At 44.0% G+C, this 21,149-nt stretch overlaps 1 protein-coding gene across 1 annotated transcript; it reads right to left on the bottom strand.

The window, feature by feature from the left end:
- Positions 1-997: 997 nt before the first annotated feature.
- ARSH (arylsulfatase family member H) lies at positions 998-20,577 on the bottom strand. Its single transcript, XM_032592241.1, has 9 exons — positions 20,428-20,577; positions 19,254-19,375; positions 16,413-16,538; positions 14,060-14,483; positions 12,589-12,725; positions 8,173-8,307; positions 4,674-4,836; positions 3,651-3,772; positions 998-1,696 (listed from the first exon to the last, which is right to left on the bottom strand). Exons 1-9 carry the CDS (start codon positions 20,517-20,519, stop codon positions 1,329-1,331), a joined length of 1,689 nt encoding a protein of 562 aa, XP_032448132.1. The 5' UTR covers positions 20,520-20,577; the 3' UTR covers positions 998-1,328.
- Between the last annotated feature and the right edge of the window lie 572 nt (positions 20,578-21,149).

Below are 21,149 nucleotides of genomic sequence, written 5' to 3'. Positions count from 1 at the left end.
AATTTTTCATGTAATTAAGTTTTAACATTAAAGCTATGTTTATTTCAGCTTAACTGGACTTCAAGATACAGAGCATTACCAGATGTGAGGAGGTAATTTGCCTACTGATCAAAGATTCAATTAATCAGGAAAACAATTGTTTTCAAAGGCTTCTAGTACCATAGAGCTTCAAAATACAGGAAAACAGAGTTAAATAAAGGGATAAAAAATCCAAAATATTGGCTGTTTGTGTTTTAAAACTTTCAGCATCATTTTCAAATAATAGTTTGAGGAGATTATTCTGTTCTCTTATAGCTTCCCTTGGGGCCATTAGCAAATCTAGTTTTATTTGAATACTTTGTATTTTATAGGAAATCTGATTGATTTACAGATCTTTTCTTGGTCCTTTGTAATCTGCAGTTTTCTCATGATTCTTCAAGGTGTGGATTTGTTTTTGTTTATCCTGTTTAGAATTGCTCTGCATGTGATGCCTGAATACCTTTCATCAATTAAAAACTTTTCCATCCATTTTTTTTTCCATTTTAGATATGGCCTCTTCTCTGCTCTTCCTATTCTGTACTTTAGGGAACATGATGAATTGCAATTGACAACAATTACAACATTCATAACAATAACACCGATTTAGTGCTCACTGTACGGAAGGTGATTTCAGGTGAATTAATGCATGCGATGTTCAAGCCACTCCATGCGATAGACACTGGTTTCCCCCCAATTCACACATGAGCACACAAGACACAACACATCCTCTGTCATCAAAAGTTGCCAGGAATCAGAACCAACACCTGTAGGCGGGCATTTATTTTGTAAGCGGGAAGAGAAGGACAGAAGAAAATACCGGAAGTCAAGAATTGAAAAGTAGTGTGGGACCACTTCCACTGTCATGAACACCATCCGCTTCAGGCTGAAACGAAGTGACTGATTACAAAAATAAGTCATCTGGATTTAAGATCCCCAAGTAGAAGTTTCTACCACAACTACGTAAAAACGATGCCATCCGTCCGACCATTTCTCACCATCTCCTAAGCGCCACGGATCCATAAGAATCTGCAGAAGGTTTCCTAGGTCTACCTTTTTGCTTGAACAATGACACAATTATATAAAGATATGACACAAGTTCTCTACTCCAGGGGCGCTGGTGTCCAGATCCATTTTCGCTTCGTCGAGCTCCCGGATGTGACTTGAAGAAAGAACTGAAATCTGAGGGTTAAAAAAAAATGGCGGAGGGCATAATTATTCATCCCACAAGGAAGGGAGGAATCAGCTGAGAGCTGCTTCCATGAAGTCTGTAACAGTGTGTTGGTGGTTGGTAACAAGTGGCCCCTTGCTGCTCACCAAGCCGTAGAGAGGATGTCATCTTCTTTGTCACACCCACAAAAAGGGAAAGTCCCACAGCAGGGCTGCAGCCACGGTTTCCAAATGGTGTTGAACACAGAGAACTGCTGTGGGACAGGTGTGAGAGTCCTGCGATGCTCTTTTATGGCCGCCTCGATTTTCTTGACCACTGAGTCAAATAAGGCTTCATTGTCAGGGCTAAGAGGCCGGGCCTCAGAAGGGTCTCTTGAGATGTCAAAGAGCAGTGGAGGATCATGGTAGGTGACATCTCCAGAACATGAACATATTCCACTTCCATAGCAGGCATCAGCTCCGTCCGGGGAAAATTTGGGAGTCACGTAATGGACCTTCCACACCGTTGCACCTGGAAAACAGAGCTCTGTTGAAAGTGCCATAGTTGTTATCACTTTAGGACTCGTTCCATGGAAACCTATTTCTCAAATGCTTTCGCCAACAATCAACCATCCTGTGCACAGAGTTACTTAGCAATTGTAGCATTTCCTCAACTGTGAGAACAACACACAACTTTGCTGCAAATTTGAAAACTTTTTACCTTATCACAAGGGCATGTGGAAATAATAGTTATTACCTGCATGGCTGCTATAATTCCAGAAGTTGTGAGTCTGATCACTACTTTGCTCTGACTTGCCATAGGCAAAATGGAAAGTTTCCTTTTCTTTTTTCTTTTCTTTTCTTTTCTTGTCTTGTCTTGTCTTGTCCTGTCTTTCCTTTCCTCTTGTCTTGTCTTTTCTTTTCTTTTATTCTTGTCTTTTTTTATTTAAAAAATTTGTTTGACATTTATTCAGTTTTGAGAGTGAGAGAGACAGAGCATGAGCAGGGGAGGAGCAGAGAGAGAGGGAGACACAGAATCCGAAGCAGGATCCAGTATCTGAGCTATCAGCACAGAGCCTGATGCGGGGCTTGAACTCATGGACCACGAGATCATGACCTGAGTGGAAGTTGGATGCTTAATTGACTGAACAACCCAGGTACCTCTCTTTTCTTTTCTTTTCTCTTTTCTTTTCTTTTCTTTTTTTTTCTTTTCTTTCTCCTCTTTTTATTTGAGAAAGAGAGTGAGAACATGAGTAGGGGGAGGGGTAGAGGGAGAGAGGAAATCTCAAACAGGCTCCATGCTCGGTGCAGAGCCTGATGTGGGGCTCGATCCCACAACCCCGAGATCATGACCTGTGCCAAAATCAAGAGTTGGACTCTCAACCAACTGAGCCAGCCAGGCACCCCAAAATTCTAAAGCTAAATACCACTTTCAGGTCTGAAATTGACAAAGGTCATCTGGCAAGGTCAATCATTCCTTGTTCTATTCGTTCTCCATCTGTCTGTCCTTCTTTCTTTTATCTTTCATTCTTTCCTTTCTTTCTTCCTGTATCAGTGGTTGGCAGTTCTATTTCCAGAGATCGATTTTAGACAGAAAACATCATAAGCATTTCTCAGCGTCCGGTCAATGAAACTTTCATAGAAGTCTGTAAGCTGAGGTTTTACAGAAAAGATATGCACCCCTAATCAATCACCTGACTTTACCCTTCCCCCAGATGGTGTTGAACATTGTACCACCTCTGTGCTTCCAACTTCTGAAATCTTGATTATGAAAATATAAGTAAAATTCTATTTGTTTAACCCTCCATCATTAAGTTTAGGAAGTTTTGCTGTTGGGGGGGGGGGCTGTTTTTCTTTCGTTACTCACCATTGAACATGTCCCTAAGTATAGAGAAGCTAGAAGAAAGAGGTTTTTGTCAGTTTGTTCTTGTTTTATGTGGGCGATTAGTCCACACTGACATGAAGAATGGATCACAACGCAAGTGATAGGTCTTGTGGGAGAAAATTTTTATCTTTTCTGCAGATTAAGTTAATTCCCATCATGTAAGAATTCTGGAAATTTATCCAACTGCCTTTGATAGAGCTTTTCCGACAGATGTAAGGAAATGAGTATCTTTTGTTAATTTACATTTGTTTTCATGAATCATCTAGCGCGAAGGTAAGGCAGAGACAGTTCATTGGAAGGGGACAGGACAGTTGTGTGGGTTACACTGCAGAGCTTACTCCCTGTTGCTAATTACTTCACTGTCCTTAGTTGTGAGCATTCACATTCTCTCTCTGTCTCTGGCATATTTGTGCACATGAGCTTACATACACCTGTAAAATCCTACCGCAGTACAATGGCTGCTTATAATTAACTTCCCCAAGGAAAAAGAACCTCAAACAGCTAGGTGCTGTTTGTACATGGTACAACTTCCCCCAAGAGGGAAAGGAAACGGGGCTGTGTTCTTATTGTGTCCCCACACTCCTGCCATCTCCATACTTACAGTCCTTCTGATGCCACCTGGCTGTGTGCAGGTAGACCCCACAGTAGTGGAAGAGGAACTCATGGTCCGAGTGGGATACCCTGCCTTCCAGCAAGGGCATTAGATTCCGGCCATCAATCACTCTTTGGAGAGAAGGAGAAATGCAGAATGCGGTGAGAGGGGCACAGTTTCATCACACATCTTAAGACAAGAGGAAGTGAAGGGGAAGGGGGAGGACAAGGAGAAGAAGGAGAAGGAGAGGAAGGGAAGGAGGAGGGGGAGGATAAAGAAGAAGAGAAAGATGAAGAAGAAGAAGGAGAAGGTGGGGGAGGAGAAGAAGATGGAGAAGAAGAAGAAGAAGAAGAAGAAGAAGAAGAAGAAGAAGAAAGGACTTTAAGCCTCACTACACATCTTCACCCATTATATACCAGTAACAACAACAACCACAAAAGAAAAAGGAGGAAATGTCACACAGTTTCTAAGACAGTGGGAGAGGTGAGTGGCTGGAGATACTATTCTGATACTTGGAAGACAGTATGAATGAGCGTCATGGATTAGAAAATTGAGCTCCTGACACTCATTTGATTCAAGAGCATCCCCCCCTCAGATGAGCAGATACCAGTCCCCACACATGGAATTAAACCACTAGAGCATGGACCACGTCTCTTCATCTTAAAGCCCATAGATAAGTACAGCCTCATTCATACGTTGACACAAATGCACTTGTATTCAGTCATTCACCTAATAAATATCTGCTTAGTCTGGACGATGTGGTGGATATAAAAGTGAATGAGAGTCCATCCCACCCATGAGGACAGCCAAGCCTGTGTCTGCACATGCGTAGGAGAGACAAAGTAGAACGTGTCCTAATCGGGAAACATCCATCCACCCACCACCCACTAAGGGGAAAAAGATGTCTGCCCATCTTAACGGAATATTGAAAATTAAGTGATATACCACACATACACATAGAACATTTTCTAACACATCCAAGTGCCTGTCAAATATATCTGCCAAGGTTAGGCACAAATACCGTTTCCATACCTGTCCTGGGGCAATATCCCTCCACCTACATAAGACAGTGTCGGATAAATGTCCATTAGGCTTGTTGGTTCGTCAATCACTTTCCCAGCCTCCAGGACCGTCGGCCACCGGAATATTCCTGGGACACGAATGCCCCCCTCCCATCCGCCCATTCCTTTGCCACCTAAAACCAAAGATGAAAGCCAAGGATGAATTCAAGTCAATCATATTTCTCCACTCAGTTGGAAATTACGTCTAGATGGAATGTTTTCTGTCACTTGCCAAATTCTTGTTTCCAAGCAGTTGAAACTCCACTTGTAAAGCAAGTGCTGTCCTAATACAGTGCTATTATTTTGTGATGACAATGATTGCCATGGAGTTTCAATACTATGAGAAAAGAGAACATTCTGTGAGCTTTAAGAGAAAAAAAATGAGGTTCTCTGGGCTGGGTAAAGGAAATTCTTCCAAAGTAGAACAAACATGAAACATTCACGGAACACCTTTTCCATGTGTGTTACTCTGACGGTACAAATCACAAAGAAAACACAAGACAGTGTCTCTCTATGTAGAAGTGGGGAAAACATTAAATGGGAAAACATTTAGGGTCCAAGATACTGGTCTTGTCAGTGTTCAAAGCCCCCACCCCCACCCCCAGTCTACAGCACCATTCTTTATGGAAAACTTAACCAGCTCTCTGAACTGAATTTATGTTTGTTTTATATATGGATAAACAACGAACAAAAAAAGCAAACATAAACCCACCTTGACATATACATGGTCGTATTTAATGCCTGGCAACTGTGTAAGGCACCTACAACAAAATTAATCGTCTGCCCAGGACACCCAAATTTGTGTGCCAAATGGACTCAGCCCCTCCTGGTGAGCCGGACACTGGTTCCGAAGGTAAAACTGCTCGACAACAATTCAGCCATGTCTCTTTCAGAGATATCAGAAGGTACTTTTCAGAGTGATGGTCTTGTGCACACACAACCCCCCCCACACACACACAAGCAATGTGAATATAATTTAATAGTGACATCTCACTTGATGGCACATATAGAGTGACTTACTTTTACTACATAACTTTTTCCCTAGGATTGGCACCAATTTAGTCTATGCTAATTAACAGGATGCCTACAGCAAGTTGACATGACCTGCCAGGAAAGGTGGATACTTTTAGGAGGTCACTTGTTGTCAGTTCCAATGTATGATGTATCTGTCCTATCTATCTTCTATCTAATATCTATCAATCAACCGAGTGATCAACCTATTGATCTGTCAAGGTATCATCTACCCATCATATCTATCTATCTATCTATCTATCCATGCGTCCATCCATCCATCCATCCATCCAACATATCTGTCTGTCTGTCTATCCATCCATTCATCCATCCATCTATCCATCCATCCATCCATCGATCCAACATCTATCTATCTATCCATCCATCCATCCATCCAACATCTATCTATCTATCTATCTATCCATCCATGCATGCATCCATCCATCCATCCATCATATCTGTCTGTGTATCCATCCATTCATCCATCCATCTATCCATCCATCCATACATCCATCCAACATCTATCCATCCATCCATCCATCCATCCATCCATCCATCATATCTGTCTGTCTGTCTATCCATACATTCATCCATCCATCTATCCATCCATCCATCCATCCATCCATCGATCCAACATCTATCTATCCATCCATCCATCCATCAATCCATCCATCCAACATCTATCTATCCATCCATCCATCCATCCATCCATCCATCATATCTGTCTGTCTGTCTATCCATACATTCATCCATCCATCTATCCATCCATCCATCCATCGATCCAATATCTATCTATCCATCCATCCATCCATCAATCCAACATCTATCTATCTATCTATCTATCTATCTATCTATCTATCTATCCATGCATGCATCCATCCATCCATCCATCCATCATATCTGTCTGTCTGTCTATCCATCCATTCATCCATCCATCTATCCATCCATCCATCCATCCATTCATCCAACATCTATCTATCTATCTATCTATCTATGTATCTATCTATCTATCTATCTATCTATCCATGCATCCAATCATCCATCCACCCATCCATCCATCCATCCATGCATCCATCCATCCATCATATCTGTCTGTCTATGCATCCATTCATCCATCCATCTATCCATCCATCCATCCATCCATCCATCAATCCAACATCTATCTATCCATCCATCCATCCATCCATCCATCCAACATCTATCTATCTATCTATCTATCTATCTATCCATGCATCCAATCATCCATCCAACATCTATCTATGTATCTATCTATCTATCTATCTATCTATCCATGCATCCAATCATCCATCCACCCATCCATCCATCCATCCATACATCCATCCATCCATCATATCTGTCTGTCTGTCTATCCATCCATTCATCCATCCATCTATCCATCCATCCATTCATCCAACATCTATCTATCTATGTATCTATCTATCTATTTATCTATCTATCCATGCATCCAATCATCCATCCACCCATCCATCCATCCATCATATCTCTATCCATCCATCCATTCATCCATCCAACATCTATCTATCCATCCATCCATCCATGTATCTCTCCATCTATCTATCTATCTATCTATCTATCTATCTATCATCTACCTATCTATCCTAAATTGTTTCATGAAGTACAAGGAAACCCTAAAGCTCTGATTTTTGTAAAGATGACAACTTGGACACGCTTTCACTTTGTTTTGATTGGGGTTCGGAGTGGTAGGAGAGGAGTAGCAAACAGCAAGACTATTCTTTTTCTTGGCCCCACTTTGCAGATCTGTAAGGGCAGGCTCAGGAGAGCTGCTGAGTAACCCAGCACGCACACATCAAAGACAGGCAAAAGAACTCCCTCAATGAGGAGGAAGGCCCCGTGCTAGATCATTAATTCCTTTCCTCTTTGTTTCACAGTGTTTGAAGCCTACTGATAACATGACCAATTTTATCTCATTAAGACCTGAATTTGGGTGCTCAAGTGAGTATTATTCTAGAGTAAGTCATTCTCAGCTAGAGAGGACTGTGGCCCTGGGGGACACTGGGTAATGTCTGGAGACGCGTTCGGTTGTCACTATTTTGCTGGGGAGGGGAGTGTTAAGCGCCCCTGGCATGTGCTGGGTGGGAACTAGAGACGCTATTCAATGCCCTACAGGGTCCAGGACGCCCCATGCCACAGTCATCAAGCTCCAAATGCCTAGACTGCAAGCCTGAGAGAGCAGCTTTCGATAGTCACACAGACCCTGTGCTTTCCCACTCAAGAGGCTTTCGTTACTTCAGGCACTTCTGTCTTAAACTCCCAGAAATAGCCCCCAAACTTGCACCTTTTCCCATCTAGTTTCACGTGAGAGTATCACTCACACAAAGATCTCCAAACCGAGTTTGCAAATGAACGCGCGTGCATGCAAAGTTAAGTAGACGCTACTCGGGCATTAAAATAAAACATGCGGATTCTCCGCACATCACCTTTGTAGACGCCGTTGGAGCCGCCCAGCTGGGCCCCGCCTTCCTGCACCTCCAGGCGACCCCCGTTGTCCGACGTGAAGTACACCAGCGTGTGATTGGACAGGCGCTCCCGGTCCAGGGCCTCCAGGATCCTACCTGGTACAGGTGCGGACAGGAAGCTCTCAACTTTCAGTGTGACCACGGTCATCTCCATGAGGTGCTTATTATCAGGCACTTGTTAGCGTAACAGTGTAACTAAGGGTTATTTTATTGTATAGGTTGTAATAATATATAATAAATCACTGTTATATACTCTAATACATGGGTAGTATATGTAAGGATACTAAGAGTGGATACATAAATATATGCTATATAGCATAGAATGTATATGCTAAGTAGCATATAACATAAAATTGGGCTTTATATATTTATAATTACTTATTACATATATTTGACATTATATGTAATATGTCATATATGTATATAAATATATATTCCATATAACTATATAATAAATAGTAAATATATAATAGGAATAACTTATTATATATAATAACATAATAATAAATATATTTAATAAATATAAAAGATGCTTCATATATCATAATGTTTTAAATTATAATAAATTGTAATCTACAACATATACTATAGGATAAACATATTATGTGTATGTAAATATATGAAAGTATAATTTATGTATTATAATCCTATATGCTTTTCATATTATGAAGTTCATACAATGGTATATAATATATGATATGTAAATATGAGGAAATATGTATAACTATAAAAGTTATGATTTAAAATATATTAAAATGTTATATTAAGCATATAATATTTTATATAATGATATAGTATATTAGTAACATACACAATGTATATAATATATAATGTAAGTAACATATATATTAAAATATTGTATAGTGTTTGATAACTATATATGATAGTATTATATATTGGTTATTTATGTAATATTGATGGATAATGTTTTCTGTACTGTGCAATTTTATATACATTTAATATATCATTTAGTACATAATAAATGATTTTATATACCATATATTAAGTATAATATATGATATATAAAATATAACATGTAATGTAAGAAGTATGCTATATAATACCTGCAAGAAATATATATAATATATAATATGCAGGAAAATATATTTATTTTAGAAATTATGTAATGATATGCACACACATTATATTCTATAAATACATGACGTATACACATAGAGTGTGTGAGAACATATGAACTACTATGTAGCTACAACACTATCACGGGTCAAGGATCAAACAGCCAAGACAAAAGTTTTAATAGGCAGTAAATATGAAGTCTGGCAGTTAGAAGAGCCTTACAATCACTAATACAAAAGAGATAACAGATGAAACACGGACATTTGCAGGAATAAAGAAGCAAAGTCCTACCCTTGTGCCAGAGAGCAACACGGTCCCCCCACCCCCCACCAGGATGTACTGTCCCCACGGCTCTCTGAAGGTGGCACCGGACCCACAGGTCCTAAGCCTCCGACAATAATTAACATCTTCCCAGACTCGGCAAACATTGTGTGTTAAGTGTGGACACTCTCGTAAGAAGACAAACGAGGGTTTGAAACAAACAGATGGAAAGCCACGTTCCACACGACGTTGACTTAATTTGTGATCCCAGCCGGACATCAGCCCTGGGCTTCTGTAGGTCTCACCTCGGTCCTGCCGTCCAGCAGGAGCCCCTTCCCCGGCCACATTCCTGTTCCACTCAAACATGCAAAGACAACGTGGCTAACTGCAAAGAAAACCCCTTGAAGCATAAACTCGTTAACCTTTCTGTTTCGTTGTTGAAAAGCGGTTTGTTTCCGAAGCCACGTTGGCCTTTTTTTTTTTTTTTTTAGAAACCTTGTAGCTAGAAATCAATGAAAGCCCTGATTTTGTTAGATAAAGTAAATGACACCGATGCGAATCCTGATATTTTTTGGAAATATTTCCACGTAAGCCTATGTGTATGCAAGGTGTAAAACATAGAGATGTCTGTGTCCATATGTATGTGCAAATGGCAACGGCATAATCATAAATATAAGACAAGATATGAGGAAAGACTGCAAAAATACAGAGTGTCTGACATATTTTTTTAGGCTCAAGTTTGCTTGAATCCAGAGTCTAAAATGTTCCCGAACCCTGGACATTTTAGGACATTCACTCTCTATGTCACTCTGACTGTAACATTGTTATGGCTTCTTGAGAAAGTTAGTAACTTAGGAAATGATCTTAAGTTGTATCATCATATCGCCAACTAGACACACACACACACACACACACACACACAAGACACCTCTCTGGTTTTTGACCTGCCTCTGTTTTTGATGTGCTTTTCAAAAGCCATGAAGGGAGGGGCGCTTGGGTGGCTCCCTCGGTTAAGCATCCAACTTCGGCTCAGGTCACGATCTCACGGTGTGTGGGTTTCAGCCCCACATAGGGGTCTGACAGCTCAGAGCCTGGAACCTGCTTCCCATTCTGTGCCTCCCTCTCTGTCTGCCTCTCCCCTGCTCACACTCCTTCTGTCTCTCTCAAAAATAAACATTAAAAAAAAAAATCTGTTTTAATCCCTGAAGGGAAAAATACAGCAATGTAATTGGCAGGTGTCGTGCAGGGAAATGCTGACTCGGCATTTCTCCCACATACATCGGATGAGCCCCGGAACTAAATGCAATTAATAGCGTTTACAAGGAACCTGTAACGCGGAGTTAACATAGACGGCAGAAGAAACGTAATTATCTGTTAGTGGCAAACTCTGCCCCTTCGGGTCTTGGACTTAAGATAGAAATGCCTTGTTTGCAAGGAGAGTATCCTGAAGGATAAAACACATCAAGGAAATAAACCACAATGTTGCAATGACACTAAGTTATCAGCCTACAGCTTGGCTTTACTTGTAGCAACTCTCAATAAGTTTCAGTGTTTGTGTACATCTGCCAGGAAATTTAAAAAATATATATATATTGTACTATGCACAGAGACATATATAAATCATGTATCCATACATATATGCACATTAATGTTTCAGTTGCATGGATAGATTTATAATAACATAATGATACACTGTTGATTCATAGATATTAAATACATCAAATGTATTAATATTGATAGATATTAAATAGATATTAAATAGATACTCATAAATAATGACTATTAAATAGATATTGAATATTGAACACTTAAGTTAATTGCATACTTAGTTGATTTAATATTCATAGGTACTAAATTAATAGATATTAATAGATATTAAATTAAAATGAATAGATATTAAATAGATATTAATCTGAATAGCTATTAAAGAGTAATATATATTAATAGATATTGAATAAATATTAATAGATATATTATATATTAATAGATATATATTATATTTATTTCATAGATATTGAATATATAATTTAATATTAATAGATATTAAATACATTAAGTATACAATTAATAGATATTAAATATAAATTGAATAGATACTAAATTAATGGATACTAAGTTAAATCAATATTAAATTAAATAGATATTAAATAGGTATTAAATATGAATAGATATTGAATAAATATTAAATAGAAATTAATATTAAATGTTAATAGATATTAAATGAATATATATCTTATATATGTAAGAGTAACATTTTCATATTTAAGGAACTTTGAATATATTTTAAAACACATTTCAAATTCTGTGAATATCAGTGTAGGCAGTCGGCACAGAATAGTTTTCAAGCTTCAAGTAGAGGGGGAGAAAATTGTACTGTGTTTCAACAGTAAAATACCCTAGGGGCGCCAGCGTGGCTCAGGTGCTTAAGCATCCAACTTTGGCTCAGATCATGATCTCAAGGTTCATGAGTTTGGGCCCCGTGTCAGGCTCTGTGCTGACAGCTCAGAGCCTGGAGCCTGCTTCAGGTTCTGGGTCTCCCTCTCTCTCTCCGCCCCTCCCCTGCTCACACTCTGTCTCTGTGTCTCAAAAATAAAATAAATACATAAATAAGTGCAAAAAAAAATTCAAAAGTAAAATACCCTCCTTGTCATTCATTCCATTTGTCTTATTCTGTGTACTGATCGTATAGCTTTGAATCGAATGGCTTCGGTTTAGAATTCCCTCCTACATTTCTAAGCGCTTCTTGTAAGACGAACTAATAAGAATAACAGGTTTCCTTTTATATGCATCAAAATAACGGGGAAGGACAGTATCCTTTAGTAACTTTACTAATTTCGCCTCTGTTTTCAAGACAGAAAACCCCACATTCGTCATCGTGACCGCTTTCTTGGTCACGATGAATCGTGAATGATTCTCACTGATTCTGCTGCACCTACGGCCAGATTTGAATTCGGTTCACAGGAACAAACACTTCTCGGCGGCCCCAAGATGTGCAAGGGCCCGCCCGTTCCCAGAAACCCCGTTTTCCTCAATACTCACCCACCATCCAGTCCATTTCTTCGACGTTATCTCCATAGAGCCCGTATTTACTGTGCCCCACAAACTTCTCTTTGGTGATCAGTGGGGTGTGCACGTGCAGAAAGGACACGAAGAGGAGGAAGGGGCCGCGTTTATACCTAACGGGTGGAACATTAACTGAGTTATCGCCACAGACAAAGGCGTTTTCTTCACTTGGCTATGACGCTGCACAGGTTGAAAGGTGTTGCAACAGTGGATAGAGGTTGTGCAAGTACTTCAGTGATCAATGCCACTCACGGGAGTAACAAAAAGTACGGCGAAAAGACCGACCGTGGGTAGGAATAAACAATATGGGAACATTTGCACTGGCAACAAAATAGTGAGTTCTGACTTCGGAACAAAGAGTTCTTCACTCCCTCCTCCTCCTCCTCCTCCTCCTCCTCCTCCTCCTCCTCTTTCTCCCCAATTGCTGTCTGGAACATAGACGTGATGGCTGGAGCTTTGGCATTAACTTTGAGCCATGAGGTTGCTGGCACAGCATCACAGGTCGCAAGAGAGGATGCTAATCTATGTTGTTTCTTGTATTCTGCATTTTAACGTCACATGCAGCCATTTCAAATTGCCCCTTCACATACTCTCACAAGCGGGCATTATACAGGATGAAGTGCATAGATACGGGGTGCGTTCTCTCAAGGACAGCCCTTGGGCTGAGTGAAAGCTGGGCTGAGTGACTACGCTCTGACCGCTGTGTTAGGGCAAAGAACGAACGTGCGGGTCATGCAGACATAGGAGTGAAGGAGGCTCCATTGCCAGGGGTTAATCTCGTCTCCCATCTAGACCCCCATTCCCCATCTAGAAAGGAGCTTGTACCGAACATGTAAAACCTCAGACGACGTATCTGGACATTGAATCACAGCCCCATCTTTGACGGACAGGGAGGCGTTTCCAGGCTGTTCCTGAGAAGAAGCAAAATCAGCAGCCATCCGAAAGCTCGAATCCATTTAGACACCAATCCATTTCGGAGCAGTTTTGCATGAACAAGAGCGAGCGCAATATAGCTCTTGGCCATTTCGGTGTTTAAAATTGGCAGGAAATTTAACTGTCAATTTTATTATTATTATTTTTTCAATTTTTAAAGTTTATTTTCAGAGAGAGAGAGAGCAGGGGAGGAGCAGAGAGAGACAGAGAGAGAGAGAGAGAGAGAGAGCGAGAGAGAATCCCAAGCAGGCTCTATGCTGTCAGCACGGACCCCAACGTGAGGTTCACACTCAGGGACCGTGAGATCATGACCCGAGCCAAAGGCGGGGGGCTCCCGCGACTGAGCCGCCCGGGCGCCCCTCAATCTTACTCTAAGGAGAGAGTCTGGTCTGTCGCAAACGTCACAGACACACGTGCGCACACGCACAGGCCCGCGTCCCCAAGACAAAGCCAACGTCTCTGCCGCGCAAACCAGAGCCCCAAGCAGGCAGTCCGGCCGGCGGGGGCCGCGTACCTGTCGATAAAGGCGAGGGCCTCCTTGAGCAGGAGGGAGGTTACCCGCTCCTCGCGCATGGGCTGCTGGACGATGTCATGATTTCTCATCAGGATGCAGTTCCAGCGTCTCGTGAACCCGTAGCTGGAGTACCAGGACAGGAAGAAGAGGAAGGCCAGCAGGCCCAGGGCCAGGAGGACCTTCCAGGGCACGGGGAACCAGCGGGCGTATTTGGGGATGAGCACCAGGACGGGCACGAGGCCGAGGACCGCCGTGGACATCCACAGCTTTATACGCAGCCAGCGGTGCAGCTCGGGGGTCCTGGACGCCTGGCAGTCACTGAGCAACCCAAAGGGCAGCCCGTAGAAGTAGTCGAAGCCGTGGTTGAGCGGGTGGTAACAGTGGTCGTTCCGAGAGGCGCAGCTCAAGCCCTGGTGCCATTTGCCTGCAGGGGACACACAGCGTCACCGGGGCGCCGGGAACATCCGTCCGTCTGGAGAACGCATGGGTTCCCGTATTTCCCACCAACTCCGTAGCGGTCCCTGCCACCCGCACCTCGCGCACGAAAACAGGGCCACAGAAAACCGTCCGCGTGCTGCCGGGACGGGAGTCCCTGCTGGGGGCAGAGGCAACAATTAGTGCGCAGAGCACAGCCACCTTCTCCATCAGACCCTTCCCAGGGGTCTGGAAGGAGCCGGAAAGCCAGATCGCATGTGCTGGGTGTTTTCTGCCCTCCTCCGAGCTGCTCGCTGTGGGTTTGCCCCCAGATGCTGTAATCTGACTCCTTTGTTCCATGCCCCCGAAAGGGAACCAGAATTCTACACAAAGATCTGGTCCAAGAGCCCTGAGTAACGATCATAAGGGAGCCACGAGGAAAAGGACTCAGGTGATGGTTCCCATTCCCTTTATTGAGCACCTACTACATGGCTCACATACATGCCCATTCATTTACGCACGGGATTATACCTAACCCACTCCAGACCCCTTACTGCCAGTGAGAAATTCACCCTCGTATTAACAGGCCTCAGGTCATGTTAATTAAAAACGACACAGCTGAACGGGAACTCAGATTTGGCCGCGCCCTAGAATATTCCTGAAAGATCGCGTACAAGATCTCCATCCACACGGTGCCCATTGGGGTTTATTGAGGGATGGTTGCACTACAGGTCACATACGGGGGAACCAGGGTCATTCTTTTCTTTTTATTTGACTGCTTCAAGCGAGGGCAGCCGAGATCCTCGAAGAAGCCTGAAGAGACTGGGTACAGGGAGCAGGTGGCATCTTCTTGGCTCATCTCTTGTTGGGGCAAAAATGCACTGGATAGAAATTCCACGGAAAAAACACTTGATGGGATGCTGTCACAGTGTCATGGGTCTCCCCAAAAGGGCGTAAGATATCAAACAACCCGTATAAACAGACTCCGTAGCCCCAATTTCTTGTGTTTACCTTACTTTGTTGTAAGAGTACAGTATACACTTTGTTGTAAGAGTACAATAGACACTTTGTTGTAAGAGTACAATAGATACTTTGTTGTAAGAGTACAATAGACACTATCTACAACTTGCAAATATCTTCTCTTTAGCTTACTCTGTTGTAAGAACACAGTATATACTATATATAACTTACAAATATGTGTTCATCAATTGTGTTATTGGTAAGGCTTCTAGTCAATAGCAAGCTATTAGTAGTTAAGTTTGGTGCGCGGGGTTGGGGTGGGGAGTTAGAAGCTGTATGTGGATTATCAGCTGTGAGGGGGGTTGGTGCCCGTAAGAGCCTCATCGTTCAAGGGTCAAATGTAGTAACTTGGTCACCATTCATGCTTTTGGTTGAACAGGACATATTTAAAAATGCCCTCACTCGGGCGCCTGGGTGGCCCAGTGGGCTAAGCATCTGACTCCTGCTTTCGGCTCAGGTCATGATCTCACAGTTTGTGAGTTCGAGCCCTGCGTTGCACCTTGTGCGGACAGCGTGGAACCTGCTTGGGAATCTCTCTCTCTTTCTGTGTTCCTCCCCCCCCCCCAACTCTCTCTCTCTGTCAAAATAAATAAATAACCTTTCAAATAAGAAAATAAATAAAAGTGCACTCACTTCCCGGCTACTAATGATGTCATAAAACTAGCGTCTCCCCCCCCAACACACACACAGAATATCCCATCTTGGGGATAAGAATCTACAAGCTGTTGTTCCTGCCGCTGACTCCCCCAATACCCTGCTCTGGACTCCGGAAAGGTCCTGAGTAATCGTGCATCTGACTCCTTCCCCGCGGGTCTCCTGCCACCCAGAAGTCAGCTGGCGTGCACCCGGCGGACGTCCCCCGGGAGGTCTGAGCCCCACTGCCAGGGGACGTGCGTCCCCACGTGTCCACAGCCCATACCTATGAGTCCCGTGCGATAGCCCCGATGTTGTAGCAGCTTGGCGAACGTGGTTTCGTTGGTGGGCAGACCGCCCGAGCCTCCGAGCCAGGTAAGGACGCGGTTCAGGTTGAAGGGAGACGCCATCCCTAAACTCACAGAAGCAGAGAGCAGGTGACGTATACAGGCCGCGTGGTGACACGAGAAACCCCAGGGCTCGTAGTCCTTTCCTTCAAGCGTCTCCCCAACGCTGTTCGTTCCCCCACTGTACGTGCTTTCTTTGCGTCTACTTAGCTAACCCTCACATTTGTCACATGCACCTGCTGTCTTGTCATCAGGATCCCCAGCTCCAGAAAGCATGCCCGGTCACAGCGGAATCTCATATTAACCGTGCAGGACTCTTCAGTACATACACGTGCCCCAAACATTGCGCGGGGCGGATCTGTGCTGGAAATTTATTCACTGATTGTTCGAGGTTCAAATGTAACTGTGCACGTGACTCTGGGTGACGTCGCTGGACCTCGATTCTCAACTTTGATCTCATCTTTCTTTTTAAGACTTTTTTTAATGTTTTATTTATTTTTGAGCGAAAGAGAGGGACAGAGCGCAAGTGGGAGAGGGGCAGAGAGAGAGAGGGAGACACAGAATCCCAAGCAGGCTCCAGGCTCCGAGCATCAGCACAGACCCCCATGCAGGACTTGAACTCACGAACCGTGAGATCACGACCTGAGCTGAAGTAGGACACTTAACGGACTGAGCCACCCCGGTGCCCCTCATCACGTCTTTCTACACGGTGAGAAGCCCGCTCTCCTCCAGACCTTGCTCTGAACTTTACGTCCTATCTGGACATCTCTATAGCGACGAATCCCAATCTTGGCCTGGCCAACACACCAGTCCACAGTCATGTGACTTCAAACCTACCTCAGCCGAGGACGCCATGATGCCCCCAGCCACCCAACGCACAAATTCCTTTCCTAGCCTCTTTGTCACACACCCTGCCCTGTTCTGCCCTATCCAGTGTCCAGTCCTGATAATTCTGTCCCGGTAAACGCTAGGGTATCTATCATAGCTTCGGAGCACAGCTTCCACTGGGCTGTATGGCATACACCAGCCAGTCTCCATGCATCATCTCAGTCACCTTCTCAACAACCCTTCCAACCTACACGCCTCCACTGGTCAAACCTCATGACTGTCCGTCCAGCACCCGTTACAGAAATCTAAGTCTGGGGTGTAGACTGCACAGTCTTTTGATTATCGGTGTGGCCACCTCCTTCTCCACACACTCATGCGTGACTGCGTTACCTGAGCGTGTCATTTCCTCTGCTGGGCACACCCTTCCTCCTGAGTCCTGACTCAGAAATGCTGCATTTTTAGGAACACGTTCCAGGACAACTTTCTGCAGATGCTCTACGGGCCCTTAGGGGCTTCCAAAGCTCACTGAACTGTTCCTTGCATCTCAACCACTAAAACACATGTGCCTTGAGGTATGTCCTACTTACGTCACAACGATCACCTATAAATAAAAGGTACCAATGTGCACGATCAATAAAAAAAAAATCAATACATGTTTCAATAGCCTTGTGATCCAACCTACAGCTTTGTTTTTCCCTTCCCAAGAGCAACGGGTACATTAAAAACGATGCCTTTTGCCAAATCCTAGAAGGCAAAAAGCATGCCTGTCATTTGCAAGGAAAGTGGTTACATCTTCTCATTAAATGTAGATATCTGTTTACATCTTGGTGTGTGTACAAAAGTTTGATGGGCGCCATTCACACGACACGACACTCAACACCTAAAAGAGCTTAAAAACATCTCCATCCTGCCGAGCCCTCAACCACGCCAGCTCCCCTCTCAGAGGCGACCGGTGTGACCAGCTGCTTTTCCAGGACAATGACGGAGCTCTATTCCATTGTGCACGACCTCTACTCTGCGTTTTCAGGTTGCTTTCCCCATCTAACAAAAAACATCTTGCAGCACGCTCAGGGTCCACGTGTTAGAAGATTTGTCTACCATTTTAAAGATGCATTGGGTTCCACACTATTGACTTGATCACTTCCTACCGACAGACATTTAATGTTATTTCCCCAGTTGACTTGCTCCCTCAAAAGGTTCAGAAAACTCATTTTCACATCATCAGTACCCAGAGTCTTGATTTCTCAGGGCGCCTGGGCGGCTCAGTCGGTTAAGCATCTGACTCTTGATTTCAGCTCAGCTCATGATCTCCCGGTTTGTGAGTTCGAGCCCCATGTCGGGCTCTACACTGGCAACACAGAGCCTGCTTGTGATTCTCTCTCTCCCTCTCTCTCTGACCCTCCTGCTCTCTCTCTCTCTCTTTCAAAATCAATAAATAAACTTTAAAAAAGAAGTCTTTAAAAAAAAAAAACAAGAGCCTTGATTTCTGCCAAATCTGAGTGGTGAAAACATCTCATGAAGGTCCACCACCATTACTCTCATGAAGACAGGTGGACACTGCATCCCTTTGTTCAAAAGCTCGATCTTGGTTTTATTTTCAGCCTGGCACCTTTCCTAAACTATTTTTGCTGAAAGTTAGGGGTAAGAAACATTGGGAACTTCTCCATCATAAAAGGTTGGCTATGTTCTTGCTGAGTCCAAAACTTGGACAAGGAGCTGGGACACTGCTCGCCAAACCCGGCCACTGGATGCGCACAGTGGGGCAGCCTGGGAGGCACTTGTCAAGACACTCGGCTGTGTAAACTCTGCAGGTATAAAAACATGACCCCCGTTTGCACTGAGATTCTTAATCCCGTAAATGACCGATCTCGAGGATCCTTACGAGGAGGAGCAAACAATAAACATACAAGAAGGAAGCACGAGAGAAAGACAAGACTGTTGAGTTCCTGCACCTGATCTGACGGGGTACCGGCCGGTCAGGAAGGCAGTCCTACTCGGGGTGCACACGGACGCAGCCGCCAGGTGCTGGGTGAGCCGCACGCCCTCACTCGCCAGGCGGTCGATATTCGGTGTGCTGCGGGCAGACAGACAGACAGAGGATTCAGCACCTGTGTTTCGCATTCTCAGCAGAGCACGGAACATTCGAAGCCATCCACTCTGGCGTGAGTCCCACTGACTCTGTTCCCGCCAAAACTTATAAAACACATGCTCTTTAACCTTCTATCCATCCACCTGCTGGGACGCATCGATGCCCAGAAGGGACACGAAAACAGAGTTTACAAGAATATGTCTCCAGGCACAAGTGCGTGTACAATTCAACTATTACCGCCCCGGGCGCATTGGCCTGTCCATGCAAAACTTAGCCCGTTTGGTTATATTATATTCCCAAAATGAAGGGGTAACTTGGATCACACTAAATTTTACTGTAATTCTTCTAGGAAAAGGTGACTTAAAAAAAATAACCAAATTGTGACATTTTGGATGGTCCCTTATTGCCCGCCTTGGTCGTCTGATGTTTTAAGGTCTCCAAAATCTTTTGGGAGAACGGTAGACTGTAGGCTCTCCCATGACGAAAGCATGTCCCCAGTCTTGATGACATACTGCTCACACAACCGCACAGCGGTGTGATCGGGGAGGGTCTCAGATACGCCCAAAGAGCCTCAGTGTCGGTGTTGGGGACGATCTGTGTGTACCTCCCAGTACTTTGTGTGGATAGAGTCACCACCTGGTTGACAGTCACAAGAATCCCGGACAGTATTTTCCGTCTTAACCACGACTGGAGGAGGTGACTAGGGAACAGTGTTCATGTGGCCCCAAATTGCCCTTAAGAAGACCAAAACTATGCTTAAAATACAGGACTGGTCCATGACCCACGTTGCAAGGACAAATAATATCAACGTGTGCTGTTGACGGCCACGCGGGATGTGCTGTCTGTTATGGTGGCCCTGGGACGGGATGCGGTATCTGTTATACCGCGGTCATATGTGGTAGGGACGGTCATGGGTGATAGGACTTAGTGGATGTGAAATTTCCAGAAGAAACCAATCCTGAGAGACAGAAAGCAGATGGGCAACTAGCAGTCGAGGGACCAGGGCGTCACCATCTGGGGACGGGCGGCCTCCTTACCTCACTGTGTTATTGCCGTAGCAACAGACATCTCCCACCCCGAGGTCATCCGCCATCAGGAGCACAATATTGGGCCTCGAGTTCCTCGTCATCAGCGCTGAGCTCAGGCCCCCAAACAGGCACCAGAGGTGAACGGACAGCCAGCAGGTCCTGGAGGCGTTTGGGGACGTGACAAACAGAAGACTGTCAACCGCGTCTACATGTCGGGCAACTGAAAATATGAAACACTGTGATTCCTCACCCATTCCAACTACACCAAGGACCTGAGTGGGCTTGCTCAGAGGCCACAAGTTTTGTGTTTTAAAGTCATGTGTTTTTTTTTAACATTTATTTATTTTTGAGACAGAGAGAGAGAGAGAGAGCGTGAGTGAGGGAGGGACAGAGAGAGAGGGAGACACAGAATCAGAAGCAGGCTCCAGGCTCCGAGCCGTCAGCACAGAGCCCGACGCGGGTCTCGAACTCACGAACCGCGAGATCGTGACCTGGGCCGAAGTCGGACGCTCAACTACAGAGCCACCCAAGCATCCCAAAACTCATGTTTTGTGTTAACATACTCTCACGTTCAAATTAGTTTTATATGTCTGGTGATATTTAAATTCTTATCATGCTACACAGGGTTTTGTGATAGGAAACCCTTAAAGAAGACCAACAGTGCAAGGGCACCGGGGTGGCTCTGTCTGTTGGGAGTCCCACTCTTGATTTCGGCTCAGGTCACGATCCCA

Source organism: Lynx canadensis, chromosome X (assembly GCF_007474595.2).
Source record: "Lynx canadensis isolate LIC74 chromosome X, mLynCan4.pri.v2, whole genome shotgun sequence".
In the NCBI taxonomy this organism is placed as follows: Eukaryota; Metazoa; Chordata; class Mammalia; order Carnivora; family Felidae; genus Lynx; species Lynx canadensis.
Note: the sequence above shows the minus strand (reverse complement) of the source record. Positions and strands in the feature narration are given on the sequence as shown.

Excerpts from the sequence above, each read along its gene's own strand:
- ARSH (XM_032592241.1), bottom strand. The coding sequence starts at position 20,519 with ATGACGAGGAACTCGAGGCCCAATATTGTGCTCCTGATGGCGGATGAC. Across the intron at positions 19,376-20,427 it reads TACGGCAATAACACAGTGAG|CACACCGAATATCGACCGCC; the intron begins GTAAGGAGGCCG and ends GTCTGCCCGCAG. Across the intron at positions 8,308-12,588 it reads AGAAATGGACTGGATGGTGG|GTAGGATCCTGGAGGCCCTG; the intron begins GTGAGTATTGAG and ends CACCTGTACCAG.